Raw genomic sequence first — 20,079 nt, forward strand, 5'->3', positions numbered from 1 at the left:
GCTCTGCTCACCACGGGTATCGAAACCCGGTTTCTAGCGTTGTAAGTCCGCAGACGTGCCGCTATACCACGGGGGGGAGGGGGGTCGTTCAGAGAGAGAGAGAGAAAACTGTTTAAAACCAGACTCTTTTTGTTTGAAACATCAGTATTTCTGTTTTTGATAGTTCTTCATAATAATTTCTTTTTAAAATGAAGTTGTCGTTCTTTCATCGACTTCAATGAGCATTAAACAAATCTATACACGATACAGCTCCAGATCTAGTATTTTTTTCTTTTCTGGCCAAACGTCAAAGACTGTTATGTATATGAATTAAATCAGTTGTAAGATTGCTCAGACGTGCTGATTGAAGCAGACATGAAGTGTAACAAAAATTGACATCGTATGCAACTTTGCTATCTAAGTTTAACTTACCTTATGAGTTCAACGTTACAAATGTAACTACGACAAATTCAAACGCCTTATACAAATACATTACTGTAGATGAATAAGACGAGACTAGATTTGGACTGGAAACCAAGTACACACTATAACATAACGAACTTTAAGATTAAACGTGATTTCAAGAACGAACTAGCGATCTTGGTGTTTAATTCAAATTATTATAAAAAGTTATGGTAGACCTATTATCTTTGAAAATAAAATAAAACATTAAATAATCATATTTGATTAGATGAAAGGAAATGTTTAAGTTCAACCAAATTTCTTTGCCAGAATGTTAGTAATAATATCAAAATGGAAGATAAAAGTTTAGAAGGAATATAAAACTAGTTTGGATGAAACTGAAGTTATTGTATAGTCAAGGATTATTAATACGAATTTATCGACTAAATTCAACTAAAAAATAAAAGGAATTTAATTAATGACAAAAAGATACCCATGTTTATCCCTATCCAATAATTTAAGCTATACATTAGGATATATACATAATCATTCATTTTCAAAAGCAAACGGAATTTAACTAATGACAAAAGGATACCCAAGTTTATCCCCATCTAATAATTTAAACCAGTGTTTCCCAACCGCCGGGGCGCGAAATTTTGTACGAATATTTCAACAAAACTAAACAAAGTTAATTTTTCAGTAACTTTCACGATTTTTATCTGCCTCTGACAATTAATCTTAACCCTTTTTCCACGAGCGGGGCTAAGTGCGCATGTCACGAAGTTTTAGTGAGTTACATTCGACATTTAATTAAACTACTTAAATTTCATGGTACACGAATGAATTTGACATCGAAACATAGATAATAAATCAAATTTTAATATTTATATAAGTTTTAAGTTCTTAATTTTATAAGGAAGTATAAAACAACCTCAATCTCCCCTAGTGTGAGAATTGTGACATTTGTTCTCTTCTTCTCAAATTTATTTACCACCCCTCCGAGAAGTACGAAATTTAACTTAAATTACTCTCTATAATGTCGTCATTGATCAGGCGAAGCAAACTTTCTATATCCTTCAATCTTATTTGTCTAACTCTAAAGAGCAATCGAATAGGAAATCAGACCCCCCTCCTATCACGCCCACCTGTCACATCCTCTTTTTTAAAATATTAAAATACTTACAGCTAATGTTACCAGGGCGCTGTGAAATATTCAAAAAATCTACCGGGCTCAGTATATTTTGGTTTGGGTAACATTGATTTAAGCCATGCATTGGGATCTATAATCATTCATTTTAAAAAAACGGAATTTAAATAATGACCAAAATTACCCAGAGCTCATATAATAATCGAACATAAAAAGTCTTTCAAACAAATGAATGATTTTATTACATTGTATATTTTTATCATAAATAATTTAAAAGTTTGATTCTGTAACATGGGATAATGCAGCTCAATAATTAATTAACAGTTTTTTTTTGTTTTTTACATACAATATGCTAATTCTTGCCAACTTTTTGTTAGACTTTATTTTAAAATGACTTATTTTTGATGACTGTTACTACGTTCATTATTGGTAAGAGAGGAACTACAGACTATAAAAGGTTATTAAGAAAAATAAATGTAATAAAGCGATAGAATAACAAGCTTTAGTGAGGTAGAGAAGAAAGAAAAATTACTAAAGATAATTAAGGATAAAGATGTAGCAAAAAGACTATAGAACAAAAGAGATTAGCATAAGGTAACGGCATATCATTAAAGAAATATTTTCGGACATCATCCATAATTTAGAACGAAAAAATATATTTCGAAATTAACGTTAAAGTTAATGAAAGTTATTGTTTTTTTCCAGATGCACAGTTTTTGTTATTCACATGAAAACTGAACTAGATTGATTTTATTAATAAAATAAGGACATTTAAAAAGGGAAACGAGAACGAAGTGTTAGCGAGATGAGTATACATTGGCTTAGAACATGTACATCTGATTCACTAGGATCAATATTACTGATACTATGCCACGTGTATGCCATACAGAAGCAGCGTCTACTAAGACAGAGACCATGCGAGAAAGTGGAACAACTGTTTTAAGATTAAAACCCATCTTTAAGATTATGTAGCATGTTCAAACCATGCTAGTGACAACTTTAAAATAGCCACCCCAATCTGGGCATCACCTTATACTGATACATTTCACCGGCGACCTCCCCGATAAGTCCAAGAAACTTGGGGCACTATCCACTAGATGATACCACTGGGCTACAGGTTCTCGGGGTGTGTCCAACATTTCCAACCAGTGATCTCTGCCCAAACCTATACACTGGCTCCCAATCGCACAACAACCAAGCATCTCATTTGCCCCAACCCTACAGAAAAAAAAAGTGACTAAGATAATTGCAACATTTACACAAAATCTTATTCTGTCGCTCAGCTAATTAACAGCAATTATTTAACTTTCAACCGAAAAAAAAATCGTTCACGTATATAATGATTTAGTTTGCGACACTTAAAAACTCGAACCTGATGATCAAGTTTTATGTCCTAGACAATTAATCATAATGGTTGAAAATTAATAAATAATTTATTTGAACACATCATAAACCTGCATTTACTTTTATAGTCTTCAGTTGCGCAGTTCGAAGCAATTGATTAACGTCACGAAAACTTTATTTCATCATTCACTCATCTGGGCATTTGTTAAGGGCATTTCCACGCTTAAAATCACCGCTGAAGTGGTTGCCTCTCTCAAAATTTCTTGAGGGTTGAATAAAAAGAAGATTTTTGTTTGTTTGTAAGGGCAAGTACACAATAGGCACTGTGCGCATTTTTTAACCACCTGGAGTAAAAAATAACAAACTAAGCAACAATAAAAGTAACAAAAACCAACTATTCTGAGACTGTTGGCATTTCTTAATAAAAAACAACTACAACAACTAAAATCCCAATTATAACCAACAAAACGTAATTATGATATCTAGGTAATTAAACCAAGTTAGATTTTGTAGCTACACACTGGTATGATATTGAGAACTGACGCTGATGACATTTTTAGACTACATGGAGCTAGCTTCGAGAGATCAAATATCATAAATAACATATAAATGCTATCCTATAACTTACCTGTCATAATCGATAACCTTGATCACTAGATTAACATCTTCAATATTTTCTGCTGGAACATCAAACACTAATGCTTCATTATAAATCGGATTTAGGGTTGACTTTTTCACGGTGGTTTTCTTCTTCTTGATCCTCTTTCCTTGACAAATCAAAGAAACTTTAACGTAGGGATCTGAAAGATAAAACACAGGATTAAAGGTAAACTTGAATATCAGATAAAAAACAGGATTAAAGGTAAACTTGAGCATCAGATAAAACACAGGATTAAAGGTAAACTTGAATGTCAGATAAAAAACAGGATTAAAGGTAAACTTGAGCATCAGATAAAACACAGGATTAAAGGTAAACTTGAGTATCAGATAAAACACAGGATTAAAGGTAAACTTGAACATCAGATAAAACACAGGATTAAAGGTAAACTTGAGCATCTTTTCCGAACGACAGCAACAATAATAGGAAGAGGGGATTCAAAGTTTGTTTAGTTTGAGATTATATTAAACACTTTCTTGAGGAATCAAGGGCAATAGGAATTTGTACCGAGATTTGACCAAAGATTTGCATAGAAAAATATATTGGGTATTTATATTTTTCTTCAAAAATAATGATTTTGTTTACTTATTAGAATTCTGATAAATATTGACAAAAACAAAAACAACAACAATAAAAAATATTAAGCACTTAGCTTTTATTTATCACAGTTAAAAATATAGTTAAATACATACTTAAATTTATAAAAATGTACAAAAGTACCTGCGAAGAATTAATTTGTTTACAGACAATTCTTAATTTTTAATTTATCTGTCATGTTATTATTTTTTACTTATTTGTTTGAAATTATATACATATCATGTATAACGTTTTTTTTGCAATATACAGATAAAGTGTTATCTACTTTGAAATTTAATAATATCTGAAAAATCACAAGTGACTCAGCACGGGTCGATTGTTAATACTATAACACTAATATGAGAATATGTTAATAACACTAATATGTTAATACTATATGAGAACAAATAGCGACAACGTTTTATTAAATGTTTATTATATTGAAATTATTTTAGTAAAATTATTTATATCGATAGATTAACAAGTTATTTCCCGAGAAAACTATGGCGTGGGAAAGGTTGTTAGAACGCCTCTAACGGTTAATTGTGGTAAAACTTTTACACGAAATATTACTTAACTACAAAATGAGAAGTTTTATTACTGTTATAATGTATAAAATAGAAATACGTGTCTGGTAGAAGTAGCGAAAAAAGATTGGATAGCTATTAAAAAAAAAGATCGATATTACCAATTAAATTAATGTTTTTGTGCTACAAAAGAGATGCTTTTTTTTTAAAGGATAATCAACCAAAAGCGTGTAGTGGTCGAGTAGCTAATCTTCGGACGTGATCGAAATCCTTAGTATCGTTGTTCGTGTATATCAGCGGTTATTCTCGGCTGTTCGTGAATAGAAGTTTTTCCAAGTACACGAGTTATTAAATACCTATTCCTATGAGTATTTTTAATAAATTATTCAAAGAAATCTGTCCAGTTGAGGAAGCATGAAATGTTTTGTATCGTATCACGTATTGTGATATATTCTAAGCCTTATAAGGGTCGTACATTAAGTTCATCACATTGTTTATTGACGTTGTTTCTGAGAAGTACAGGCAAAAAAATGTCTTACTCCTAAGAAAACGCTGAGTAATCTCAAAATTTAAACTTGTTCGTTCCCTGTTTGCTTTCCTCAAATTATTAGTAAATTTTGATGTATCATTCCTTATATTCCTTCATGTCACGCTACAATATCTGAAAACTTTCTGTTCCGTGGCTGGTTTAGTGGTTAGTGTGCACCGAATTTGAATCCCAGGATTCATGGCTCAAAATTCGTTGCCGATAGAATGTGTTTGTTTGTAGTCAAGCACAAAGCTACACATAGGGCTATCTGTGCTCTGCCCATCACGGGTATCGGTTTCTAGCGTTGTAAGTCCGCAGACATACCGCTGTGCCGCTGGGGGGCGCCGCTAGAATGCTTTGGGGCCGTATGCTCGCTATAAAAGTAAGGGGCACACGCCCATATTTGGTCAGAACAAGAGTAAGAGTTGACGGTGGGTACTGTTGACTAGTTGCTTTCACTCTAGTATATCACTTAAAAATTAAGGATGTCTTAATTTTGTGTAGTTTCGCACAAAAAAGTCCGAAACAAACAGTTACAGTTTTAAGTTTTCGGTGTTAAAGTACAACCAATAATCTATTCTCGCAATGATAAATAATCCCAGCACAATATTGATTGCAAAAAAGGAAACTAAACAAATACACGAAATGTTAAGCATTATTCTACTTGTATATAATTTAGTAAATAAAGTTTCAAAAGAAAGAAAGATGATTATCACGATCATCAGAAATCCAATTTTAATTTGAGATTATTTAAATTATTTTGCTATGTTAGCTTCGCTAAGACAAGATTGGCCTATCTCAAAGCCGTAAAGGAAGAGAATACTGAGAGTTGAAATTATATGTTTTAGAATTTAAATCTCTTCTTGTTTATCCTGATTGTATTTATACGCTCCACGTAATTCTAAAATAATAATAATATTTAGAAATCAACAGATTATTATCTTGTATTATTTAGTTATACACCGATACGAATATTCGCAATCACTTATATTGATTCCTTATATCTCCTTCAAATTTCCAACGGTTTTATTCATATGATCACAGATCGTGAGATTAGAAGTTTCTATATAGTATCTTTAGTGGGATGTCAGAAAGTCTTATATTTCATGACCAATGATCTATATATACATACAATTTCGAATGTATATCGTTCAAAAACCCACTAGAAAAATTGCGGTCCTAATGATTATTAAATTTATACAAATTTCGAGTGTAAGTGAAATATACATTATTTAGGTATGATTTTGGAAAAAGCTCCCCAGTGGCACAGCGGTATGTCTGCGGACTTACAACGCTAGAAACCGGGTTTCGATACCCGTGGTGGGCAGAGCACAGATAGCCCATTTTGTAGCTTTGTGCTTAATTACAAACAAACAAACAAATTTTGGAAAATATCGATGCCAAAGAAAAATAAACTACTTGAAGTAATGGGTGTTAGAGTGTATTTAAAAAAAATAGATTTTTTTCCTGTGCAAAAAAATAAAATAAAAATATTGAATCATTTCAACGACTTGATCATTGGCAAAGATGCAAATATTATTCTTATCGTTAATTTCTTGTATATCGTTGGAAAAATTTTTAAAATCAAACAATTAAACTGAAAGAAAATATGCGAAATAAACTGCTTAAAACAACGTACCATTGTTAAAAAACTATTAAGTTTTTACATACAACATTGGAAGTAATTATGATAATAGTGAATATAAGATTCTCAAGTTTTATGCATTATACATTATTGGAAATAATTATGGTAATATCGATTATAGCGGATATCGAAACAAGTATTATGGGATTGCTCTCCCCTCTATTGTATGAAAAGGAACTTCGACAGCGTACTGTTTGACATTTTTAGCTTACGCTGTGATTAGCTGTCATCCAACCAATCAGAAATTGCCACACCAGTATAATGCCTATAAAAGTACAGGCAATCATACTGTGCCCAACGGTATTGTGGTTAATGCGCTTATGGCTTGCAGGTCAGAAATGCCACATACAAACGTATGCAAATAAAAATTTTGGTTGGTGAAAGAGACAGACAGACGAAATTCTGTGTTTCAGTAAGAGCTATAAGGAAACTATGTGGGGAACACATGAAATTAATACTCGTGATAATAGAAACGGTTGAGGTAGAAAGCCCAAGCTCTTTACAAATTATGTTAAGTAACTCCAGGCATGCTCCTTATTTGACTTAGTTATAACTACAGGTGTGAATGTAACTCCAGAATAACAAGGTACACATTAGTATAGGTGGTCTCATTGGATGTATAGTTCAATAAACAACACTGCTTAGGAAAAATAACCCAACCAAAAAAATCTGAAATTGATATCAGACTTTAAACAAAGGGGTAAACGAGTAAGTAGGATGGTGCTCTTTAGAGATGAACCCCAATTAAGTTTGTTCGGCAACAATTAACGATGGTTTATTCGAAGAAAGAGAGGAGAATGGTATCACGGTTAACGTACAATATCTATATCAAAGCATGCTAGGAGACTAACACAAGTTCAAGCTACGTCTCAGCCAATAGGATTGGAGATTTACATACAATTGATGGTAACATGACTGCTGATCTACGATGCATTCCTTCTAGATCTATTTAGGCAGGGATTCATCTTTCAGCAAAATACCGATCACAAGCATTTGCAAATTGTAATGAAATGACACTTGAAATAACAAAAAAAGAGGCAGATGTAACACTCGCGACTATGGCTTGCCCTGTACAAAGTTCAGATATGAATATTATTAAGATTATCTTCCTTCTGATCAATAGCCCAGATGGCTAATTCACTAAGCAATGAATAAAATATTAATAGGGGCTTTTAATCTGATCGTTTAGCCCATGTGTGCATGAGATACCTTTCAGGTTGAAAACACCAATATATACAGAGGTTGAGTACGTTATAATAACAATAGTTTGGATCCTTACCCTGTCATTAAAGGCCATGTCGCAACATCAAATAACGCTTTATCTGACGACTGTGTATTTTGATAATAGACCTGCAGCGTAGTTTTCCTTGTAAAAAAGTTCCATTGTAGTGATGTCATGTCCAAAGTCCACTACGCCTTCCTGCGTGCATTCTATCGTCCATCTAGTATTCAAGGGCAATGAATTCATAGTGCCAGTTTCAACAGTCCAATTGCATAGCAATCAACAGGCACTGCATCCACTGACTTGACCGGTATGTCTATTTATGTAATAGAATGAAAACCCATTTCCTTCTCTCGTTGCTTGAGGTATGTGACAGTTGAATAAATATGTCGTGGAAGTAACTTTTGTACACTGAGTTATGTGGCTTTTCTAGACGGAGATTCTTTTCGATTATGTTGCGTATTGGTGCCTGGTGCACGTGAACAGTTTTGCCACAGATTTTTGTGTTCATGGGTTCTCACGTGCTATAAGATGCAACACTTTACTTACCACGACACGGGGAACGACTTGTTGCATACTTCTTTTTCGTTGTTTCTGATGCCCCAAGTTGATCCACATGCCTTTGTTTTACAGTGTCATTCAGTATAAGAGATATATCTGTCTTCAAAATTCTAAATCCCCGACCTAAACACATTTTTATCATCTAAATGTATGAATAGTTTGCGTTCGAAAGAGCTCCTACACATCCTTCTAAAAAACAATCAGTTTTAGATGGCATTACACTAACTACGAAAAGTCAAACGACGTCAAACAGCAATTCTGATACACTCCATTTCACCATGAGATATTATATTATCTGTAGTTGCCACCTGACTTGGTGATGTGCATACTAGAAATAATTTTTTTGATAACGTATCCAATCCTCTGTACATGTATAGTGAAAATAGTTGATTACAGAGTTTTACAAAATAAAACCATGACAGATACCTAATCAAAAGAACATCACATGTGTAAAAAAGAAACATACTAGCTAAAAAATAGACAGAAAACCAACATAAAAAACCTTGTTTTTAAATGTCAGCCACGGCTTTATCAGAACATTTCAATGACTTGAGACAACAAAATGAAGTCAGAAACACAATCTTTCAAACATAGACTCTCTTGAGGACCGTGACGTCTTCAGAACTCTTTGTTTCTGCGCTGATACTGTCAGAAATAACATACGAATGTTGTTGAAAATCCTTGTACATTTGTTTGTATTTGAGTTGTAGTGTCATAATAAATTTTCTCTGAGAGTTGAAGGCGTGTTGCAATCAATGGATACTTTTTTTAGATGCAGTTGTAAGAAACTTTCAAGAACCGTTTAGACTATACAATCAGCAAGACATTAGCTTAAAAAGACAACAAGGTAAAATGTTCCCACTCTAAAACAGCACTGAGATTTGTTTGTTTGTTTGGATAATCAACCTAATTAGTTAAAACGCGGTACTGGTTGAAAGAAATGAACTTTAACCACTAATTGAATATATTTAAAAACACTTGAACTTGTTGAATTCACTGGATTAACGTGAAATGTCTTAAATGAAGAACTACTAAGATATTTTTACCAGATGATCCAGTGATGTCCATGGCTTTTAAGTTTCTTGCCTTCATGATCGTGACCGTCAGTCTGCCGGCAGTTGGCAAGTAGCACAGTGATAACATTAGTTCTCCTAAGTTTTCTTTATCCTTGTTAGAAAACGATAACAAAACACATATATTAGTTTTAGTTACTACAATAACGATGATTACTCCCGTAAGTTTTACATGACCTTAGTATGTAAAAAACAAAAACAAATATACACATAAATATGTTGCAGTTAGAGCAATCATTACACCAGTTCTTCTAGTTGTTATTTCTAATCATCAGGAAAGATCGAGAGCAAATTATTATATAAATCAGTTAGATTTAGGACAGTGATAACATCATCTTTTGTAGGTGTTTCGAGGCTAAAATTAAGTAAACGTGCAGGCCAGTTTTTCTTCAGTTGAGTAATTAAATTAGTAAATTACATAATAATATTTAAAGTAGATCACGTATATTTTATCTAGTTATAAATACAATAGTTATAATGGAAACTGTTCAGTATTTCCTCTGTTTTTATTAGCTTAATAATTCCTTCTGCCCAATAGTGTTATGTACTACAATTTGAATTATAACACCAGTTTCTCTCTCTAATTTCTTTATTCTTTCTAATTAAGAATATTTCGTGTAATATATTTCAACTGAGAAAGCGCCATGTGGGCTGTTTGTCGCATTTTCTCATTAAAACGTGTGATCGTAATGATATCATTTAAACTGTTGTTACGGACTCAATTAAAAATACCTTGATTAAAAGAGAAAATATAATACAATGAGAGTAAAACCTTGAAATAATTGACAGCTTTTATATATTATTAATTTCCTACTTAACAGTTTAATTGATTATCCTATACACATTTGACATCCTTACTGAAGGTTTACCCAATTAGAAATAACTTGTTAAGATTTTTATTTAATGACAAAGTCAAGGTAACGCACGAACCTATAAGCTACTCTTATTAAATCTCATAGGCTACCGAATACAATAAGTTAAACAGAGAAATCTCCTAGACAAATGAACACCGTATAATAGCTTTTTATGTCACACCAATACTAACACTTTCAAAATTTGAGAACTGTGGTAATAAGGCTATTGAAACAAATGTAAAAAAAACCAACAAAAACAGTGCGATTAAGCTGCTTAGCTTGTGAACGTACAATTTTATTTCCGAAGGGGAATTTCTGTTCAAAAGCCATATTTAAACATGTAGAAACTTTTAGGCTTAACTTGTTAGTCTGCAGAGCATGTTACACTGTGACAGTCCAACAAACTAACAATATACGTTGCTGGTAATAATCAATTATGCTACATTGATTTGATCAAGTTATCTTCAAAATTGAAGAAACTTACAACACTTTATGAAGTTTATGAAATTAATGTTCTGTAAACATATTATCTGAATCTTTCATTTAAATCACGGAATGTCTCTTTTATGTTTTTTATATAATATCAGTAAAAGAATAATTAATCATAATGAAGGAAATGAATTAATACAATAAATATATGGAGCACTAGCATATTATTTACAGGCGAGGGCAAAACGTATTATATAGTTAGTACTATATGGTTGCTACAGGTGGTATTACAATGTTGGTACGCTTGGTACAGTTGTATTACACGGTTGTTACACTTGGTACATTTGGTATTACTCGGTTGTTACACTAGGTAGAGTTAGTATCACTCGGTTGTTACACTAGGTAGAGTTAGTATCACTCGGTTGTTACACTAGGTAGAGTTAGTATTACACGGTTGTTACACTTGGTATTACTCTGTTTTTACACTTGGTATTACTCGGTTGTTACACTAGGTAGAGTTAATATCACTCGGTTGTTACACTAGGTACAGTTGGTATTATACGGTTGTTAAACTAGGTACAGTTGGTATTATACGGTTGATAAACTTAGTAAAGTTGGTATTACTCGGCTGGTACACTTGATATTACGTAGTTGATACTTAAGAAAATATTACGAAGACAATTGCAACCAATTTAAATATTTCAAAGTAATATTTAGAAATTAAACAAATGTACAGTCACTGTTGCCCCACCCTGTATGTATACAAGCAATCAGTACTGGTATTACAAAATTCAAGTTTCTTGTTTATTTACTTTTAAATAATTTAACGACAAAAATAATTCATTAGCCTACTTATGTGTCATGCCATATAACAAACAGAAATATTTAATATAAAGTAGATCAGTAATGCTTGCTTGTGTAATGCATAAACTATTAACGGTTTCATATACGACTTAAAGTTTTATATATATTAATAATTCATCATAATGCAAATAATTATAAATAATTTCTAACTTCTAACATCTACAAGTGTTTTCTTGGTGTCGTCTTTACTTTGTACAAGTAGTCGCTTGGCGTTTTGTTTATTTGTACAAGTATTCTCTTGGTGCCTTGTTTACTTTGTACAAGTGTTCTATAGGTGTTTTGTTTACTCTATACAAATATTCTCCTGGTGTCTTGCTTACTTTGTACAAATGTTCTATTGGCGTTTCGTTTACTTTGTACAAGTGTTCTCTTGGTGCCTTGTTTACTTTGTACAAGTATTCTATGGGTGTTTTGTTTACTCTATACAAATATTCTCCTGGTGTCTTGCTTACTTTGTACAAATGTTCTATTGGCGTTTTGTTTATTTGTACAAGTATTCTCTTGGTGCCTTGTTTACTTTGTACAAGTATTCTATGGGTGTTTTGTTTACTCTATACAAATATTCTCCTGGTGTCTTGCTTACTTTGTACAAATGTTCTATTGGCGTTTCGTTCACTTTGTACAAGTGTTCTCTTGTGTCTTGTTTACTTTATATAAAACGTTCTCTTGTGTCTTGTTTACTTTATATAAAATGTTCTCTTGTGTCTTGTTTACTTTATATAAAATGTTCTTTTGGTGCCTCGTTCACTTTGTACATGTGTTCTCTTGGTGGCTTGCTTATTTTATACAAGTTAATTCGTCAACAAACTAAATTCAAATGTTTATTATGTGACGAAACAATTATATGACCTTTCGAAATTTAGTTTAGATAATGAAATAAAGTATGTTTGATTAGGCTTGTAAGCTACAAGTTAAATCTCAATAAAATAGTAACCAGACGCTTTATCGGCTGATTCAATAACAATTATCACTTAATGATGAAAACTAAGTATCCATTAAGACAAAATCAGAGTTACAAGAAGACCTATTTCTTTGGAACGTATTTTCTAGTCTTGCGTTTGATGGCTTTTAGATATACCTGAGGGCATGTTTCTGAGATTGGCCTTGTTTCAAGCAACTTGAAGCACGATCTTCGCCCACGTTCATCAGAATTCAACAGGCAAGATGTGGAACGTAGGTGGCAAAAACACTCAACCGTAAGAATTCGGTTTTGTAATGCTTGAAGTAGAACTGTATTCAATCGAACCTAACTTTTGTTTCAGAGTCTGTTCTTTCTTACAGATTAATTGTTACAGCTCGAGCAAATAGCTTTAGAAATATAACGTTTCTAGTTTTTTCACTATCATGATCAGAATATTTCTCTGGTGTTTACAAAGTTGTTATATATTTCGATATTATAAATTATAGCTTCAATGATTACCTTTTACCTTATTTTATTCCATTTTGAGAGATTCAACAACACAATTTGTTTTATATAAAACCTTTAACAGTTATGTTCATGTAAATCTTATATCTACAGTTACTGTAAGTGCAACAATGAAAGTATGTTGTAAACTCAAAACTGAAAGGCAGCTAAAAGTACTCGATCTGACACGTCCATATATATATCAAAAGTACTTACCAAATTCCGTAACTTATCTAAAGTAATGTAAGATATGTAGCAATTTCAATCAACTATGTATATATCAGTGAAATATATGTAAAGAATTTAAGTAACATTTTTTTTAAAACACAGAAATATACGTAAACATTCAATCGGTGATGTCTTTAGTAATAATAAAATACGTGTAACGTCTTTAAGTAACAATTCCATGAGAGTAAGTTATCTAACAGATTCAAATAATGATGCTATGATAGTAAAAGATATGTAACAAATCCAAGTAACGATGTCGTGATCGTGTTTACATGAACCTATTACATATCTTTCACTATACGACACATTTACATGAACCTGTTACATATCTTTCACTGTCACGACACCTTTACATGAACCTATTACATATCTTTTACTATACAACACATTTACATGAACCTGTTACATATCTTTCACGATCACGACATCGTTACTTGGATTTGTTACATATCTTTGACTATACGACACATTTACATGAACCTGTTACATATCTTTCACGATCACGACATCGTTACTTGGATTTGTTACATATCTTTGACTATACGACACATTTACATGAACCTGTTACATATCTTTTGTGTGTATAGTGAAAGATATGTAATAGGTTCATGTAAATGTGTCGTATAGTGAAAGATATGTAACAGGGACTTCGACAGGAACTGTGGTAGTGGTGTACATGTTACTTATATTATCAACTTTCATGAACAACGACTGTTATGGTGTAAACTTCGTTAAGTTAGTGAATTATAATTATTATCAATTTTATTTACGCCATTTACAAATGTAATTTTTATAGTAATTATTAATAACAGAATGTTATTTATTTATTTTATTTCTAACACCAATTATATATATATTCACGATTATTATTTTATTTGATTTAAAATTCATTCAGAAGAACTGGCGAACCAGAAAGCCAGTCTTGTTGTTCCAGGAGCGGGTTGAGCAACCACAACATATACGAACTTATGAGTGAACGTAAAATAGAATATGAATTTGTGATAGCATGTCAACCACATTACACCTACGATATCCAGTGCCGACGAGGCCTTTCGCTCGATACCAGGGCTCGTTAAGCCGGCTGGGAATATGACGTACATATGAACAACGACTGTTACAATGCGAGCTAGATTAAGTGAATTGTAATTGTTATCAGTGTTACTTACGTCATTCACTAATAAGATATTTTGCGTAAGGATTATCTAAGACACAAGTTTCTCTTTGATAGTTTACCCATTATGTTTTATTATAAACATCGTGATTACAGCCGAAGATATCGCTAACAGAAAGGAAATTCTACTAATGATTGTTTGTTTGTTGAATTTCATGCAAAGCTGCTCGAGGGCTATGCATCCTAGCAACCCCTAATTTAGAAGAGATAGGCTAGAGGAAGGTCAGCCAGTCAACACAGGCTGCTCTAATTGAATAGTGGGATTGACTGTCACATTATAACGTACTCATGGCTAAGGATCGAACATTTGGTGATGTGATTCGAACCTGTGACCAACAGATTGCGAGTTGAACGAACGCCCTAATCATCAGGTTATACCAGTACCCCACCTGGTGAATCAATGGATTATAATAATTATAAGTTTTGTTTTATGACTTGCATACTCTTATAGTTGGAACACTGCATTAACTTAGCTATATTCATTGCTGGATTAATGTTTAGTTCTGATATATGTAGGAAGCTTACTTTGATCAGAAGTTAATGATAATAATTTGTATGTTAAATATATTATTATTTCAAGTTACAGTTGAAAAGCTGAAAAAATTTTCACTAATCAATAGCTTAAAAAAAAAGGTTTTCAAGTGACAAGAGTTAAACTTGGTTTCTAATGATCATCTTTCATCAGGGTTTAAAATAATATAAGCTTAACAATTATGATATTTATTCAGTGTGTTGTTTAAACCACTAATATAATAAAATTAAAGTAGCACTTAAACGAGATGCGAAACTCATACTATACGTTTTATTCACCAATTATGTATAATTTTGATAATTAAATAAATGTATTAATGCATACAGAGCTTATAAATAACAACCCACTTCCAAATGTTGTGACCTTACATAAAAAAATAAAATAAATGAAACCACTGTACGGGAGAAATGAAATGTATTCAACGACGTTCGTTAGCACCGAAGAATTGAACTAGAATATATAAGGGTGTAAATCCGATATGAGGTTTGGAATGTGCAACAGAATCAACTCAACGATGATATGATTGATTCTCGATTAGCCAATAACAGTAAGGTATGGAGATGTGGGTGGAGGGATAAGGAGAACAAGAATAATGAAGTTGTAGTTCATACAAAAACAAAATTATGAAGAATGTATTCAAAATAAAACTTTTGGTTCAAATAAAATAAGTTGTTGGTTAAAAATACCAATATCTATGGGAATGGAAGTGTTAACTTTACTATATTAATTTTAATGTTTTAATTTAGAAAATTTTTAATTATATATTTGAAGTAAAATGCATATAGATTAAAGAGAAAATCAGTTGTTTTTTTCAGTTTTGTTGATATATATTTAGGTCATTTACGTTAGACAGGCGTAACTTAGTGGTTAACATACTGGGCTGTGGATGGGATAGTCCAAAGTTCGAGCCGTGATATGCAGGTCAAAGCGCATCGCACTTCCAGCTGTGAAGATATTATAACTGTGACAGTCAATCCCGTTATTCAGCTACGAGTAGCCGTGTGGACATGAGTGCTGTTAGCTGGTGACCCTTCTTCTGGTTGGCTAATAGTTCTAAATTACAGAGGTTAAACCTTGTGTCTCTGATCTGGTCGCTTAGCCCATTTGTCATATAACATACCATTCAGATTGAAGCTACCAAACACTAAAGTCACGTAAATATATTACATATTGGCCTCCAAGTCGTCAACCATTTTTATATTGTGTGATATTAAAACAGTAAAGTTGTTCTTACTTGCTGAAGTTATGTTTTCAGTGACTTAACGATTCAAGGAACTTTTGTTAAAGACAAAAATAACAAACTATGATATAAGCATCGCATATTATTATTTTTTTCTGTATTTAATGTAAGGCCCTTCATCTCAGTGGCTCATTTGCAAGTCTGGAGGCTTATAACTTTAAAAACCGGGTTTCGATATCCGTGATGGCCACAGCATAGATAGCCTATCGTGTAGCTGTGCTCTTAACAACAAAGGAAACAAGCTTAATATAAAATTCAACTCAGTTAATTTTCATGAGACTGTCTAAACGTGGTATTATAAGAACTCGTTAGTTAATACCCCAAAAAGTCTCGGAATCAAATAAGTGAAAATAAAATTATAATTTAAAAAAAACAACTTATGTTATAAGACAACACAAATTCACAAAACTATAACAGAAATTTGGAAACCTTTGTCCTGTTTTATTGGCAAACCATAGAATTAGCCACAAAAATATTTGGGGGGGGGGAATATGCAAACTAAGTGTTATAGCGGATTGAAAAGCAAAGACCTATACAACACAATACTAATTTAATAACACAAGTCAACGCTCTGTAGTCCATAGAACGACTGAATATAACAAATGTTCTGTAAGAATAAGAATCGTTGTTTTGTCTTCTTATCATCTATGGGCTACTTCAACTCAGGCCTATAAAGTCTCCATCATATTTAACGGGAGATTTATGCTCACCCTTTGAAGCTTAAGATCTCTCTTATTACCGACTTCACCATAAGCTATTTGATAATTTGACAGTTTTCACATAAAGACTTTGAACTACTCAAGAAAAACTTAAACTTAAAATAAACCAGTTCTAAACTCCACTGATTAAACCCCATCATCCTTTAGGAGAAATTCTTAAGAATTAATTCAAACATTAATTATGAACGTGAAGGAAACGTAAAGAAAAAATCAAACTAGTATTTGCTACACAACCAAATCCAGCTGAAACTCTGTGACCGTGAAATCAAGCTAATGGGTAGGTAAGTCTCCACGGAAGTCGACAGGTTTTTAACCGGGCACGCCTAGTACTTGTTGCCGTACAAACAGCGAAAGTGGATCGATGAGCAGATATTAGGCTGTAGAGACGAGAACGTACACAGAGTGGCTTTCAAATTTGCAGCTGACTACGAATAACAATGATACATGAAGAGTTAAAATTAAGAGTTAGAATATCATGGGTTGTGTTGAATAGGGTTGGTTCAGGATTTATACTTTTTACTAGGGGCACTTAAAAGCTTCAAAAATGGAAATGAAAACGTTTCCGGAGCGAGGTAAACAGTATGTAAGAACAACAGTGTTATAAGGAAGGAATATAACGTCTTTAGGGGGTATACACCTAATTGTATGACAAACATCAACGATCTATAATTAGATTTATCAAAACAAGTTCGAGCGACAAGAAAATGATCAAGAAATGAAATGGAACGAGGCAAAGCCGACACTCTGGACTAAAATGTAACAGTGTGACGTCACTTCAGATAAAAACAAACAAACAATATATATATATATAATTTTTTTTTTCCTTAAGCATTGTTCTCGTGTAGCTATCGAAAGTCGAAACAATTAAACTCTCGCTTAGTGTGAATTCGAGTTAGAATGACGTTATTTCTGGTTATCGATCAGAAGGGGTTACTTCCGGTTGTCATTCCACGGACCTACGAGGTTTTAAGAAATTGTGTTTCCATGACGAAATTCAGTAAAACAGGTCGAACTGTAATTTTTGCGCTGTATTACATCAATCCATTGCTTCTTTGCACTCTTACCATTGTTACAATACAAACACTGTCCTGAAAAATAATTAAACGTACAAAATAGATCAATGGAACTATATACGGTTCTGAGTATTGTTGAATACAAAAGAAAATACTAATACTTAAAACTGTAGACGAAAAGTAGTCAAGAAGAGAAAACGAACTAAGTTCAAGAAAATAAATATGAATGAAACGTATATAAATTACACAGAAAAAAATTTAAAAAACGTAATATTTAATGTAATGCGTTAACTAATCAGCAAACATTACTGTTTCTACATGTTTCCAAAAACGCGCAGTTAAAAACATGATATTTGTATATAATGGCGGAAAGTACATATTGAATAACATTGTGTAATATTAAGCGACATACATGCAAATTGAATAGATTACCTTATGACAGGATAGGTATAGTAGAGTGTTCCATAACAACAAAGTTGTCAGGAAAAAAAAAGATTACATACACTATCGACTCATTGTGTAAATGTTAGGAACAAATTTGCATGTCCTTAAACATGCGACAATATTCCATAACTAAATATTTCATTCGTAAAATAGCTACAAATAATTATACAACTGGTAAATTAAGAACTCAAGTTAAAACAGATATGATGTTAAATCCATATGTAAACGTTATGCTAATTTTAAGAATATCTATTATAAAGAACAGTTAGTAGGGAACAATACCAATATCTATTACAAAGAGCAGTAAGTAGGGAACAATACCAAAATCTATTACAAAGAGCAGTGAGTAGGGAACAATACCAATATATATTATAAAGAACACTGAGTAGTGAACAATACCAATATCTATTACAAAGAGCAGTGAGTAGGGAACAATACCAATATCTATTACAAAGAACAGTGAGTAGGGAACAATACCAATATCTATTATAAAGAACACTGAGTAGGGAACAATACCAACATCTATTACAAAGAACAGTGAGTAGGGAACAATACCAACATCTATTACAAAGAACAGTGAGTAGGAAACAATACCAATATCTATTATAAAGAACAGTGAGTAGGAAACAATACCAATATCTATTATAAAGAACAGTGAGTAGGGAACAATACCAATATCTATTACAAAGAACAGTGAGTAGGGTACAATACTAATATCTATTATAAAGAACAATGAGTAGGGAACAATACCAAAGTCTATTATAAAGAAAACTATATAGTAGGACACAGTAAGAATATTTATTACAACAAACACTTGGCTCAGCGGTAAGTCTGGCTGCTTGTAACCCATTAAATTAGGTTTTGATATCCACGATGGGCAGAATACATGTAGCCCATTGTGTGATTTTATGTTTAATAACAAACAAAATGAACACATACTGGAATAACAGGAATACCTATTACAAAGAACAACACATTAGGGCACAAAATGAAATATTTATTATAAAGAACAGCACCTTAGGGCACAAAATGAAATATTTATTACAAAGAACAACACCTTAGGGCACAAAATGAAATATTTATTACAAAGAACAACACCTTAGGGCACAAAATGAAATATTTATTATAAAGAACAGCACCTTAGGGCACAAAATGAAATATGTATTACAAAGAACAACACATCTGGGCACAAAATAAAATATGTATTACAAAGAACAGCCCATCAGGACACAATAAAATATGTATTACAAAGAACAACACATCAGGACACAATAAGAATACCTATTACATAGTTTTTGAGCTAATAAAGTACGCAATACTAGTGAGTGTAAGGAATCTGTTATAACTGGAGAGTAGTGAGAGGAATGAAAGTACCCAATACAAGGAAGCTGATCTATATAGCACAATGGATGCATATGGTTGTGACTAAAAGAGAAGTGTATAATAGAATATTAGGAAGTATTTTCGATGACGAGGAACCCACTCTGAGACCAATAATGGCTGGAGACGGCTTGAAT

At 32.4% G+C, this 20,079-nt stretch overlaps 1 protein-coding gene across 2 annotated transcripts in view; it reads right to left on the reverse strand.

The window, feature by feature from the left end:
- The window catches only part of LOC106468831 (synaptotagmin-10-like), a 48,411-nt gene that overhangs the window by 2,655 nt on the left and 25,677 nt on the right, over positions 1-20,079 (reverse strand). Inside the window, exons 6-8 of one of the 2 annotated variants that reach the window (XM_013929274.2) lie at positions 9,637-9,757; positions 3,501-3,672; positions 2,558-2,746 (exon numbers count right to left, since the gene is read on the reverse strand). In XM_013929274.2, the coding sequence (XP_013784728.2) occupies positions 2,558-2,746; positions 3,501-3,672; positions 9,637-9,757 (482 nt within the window). Of the gene's footprint in view, positions 1-1,348; positions 2,747-3,500; positions 3,673-9,636; positions 9,758-20,079 lie in introns of those variants that run through there. The other variant, XM_022397193.1, reaches the window with a different exon arrangement.

The sequence above is a fragment of the Limulus polyphemus genome, unplaced genomic scaffold, assembly GCF_000517525.1.
Source record: "Limulus polyphemus unplaced genomic scaffold, Limulus_polyphemus-2.1.2 Scaffold3181, whole genome shotgun sequence".
In the NCBI taxonomy this organism is placed as follows: Eukaryota; Metazoa; Arthropoda; class Merostomata; order Xiphosura; family Limulidae; genus Limulus; species Limulus polyphemus.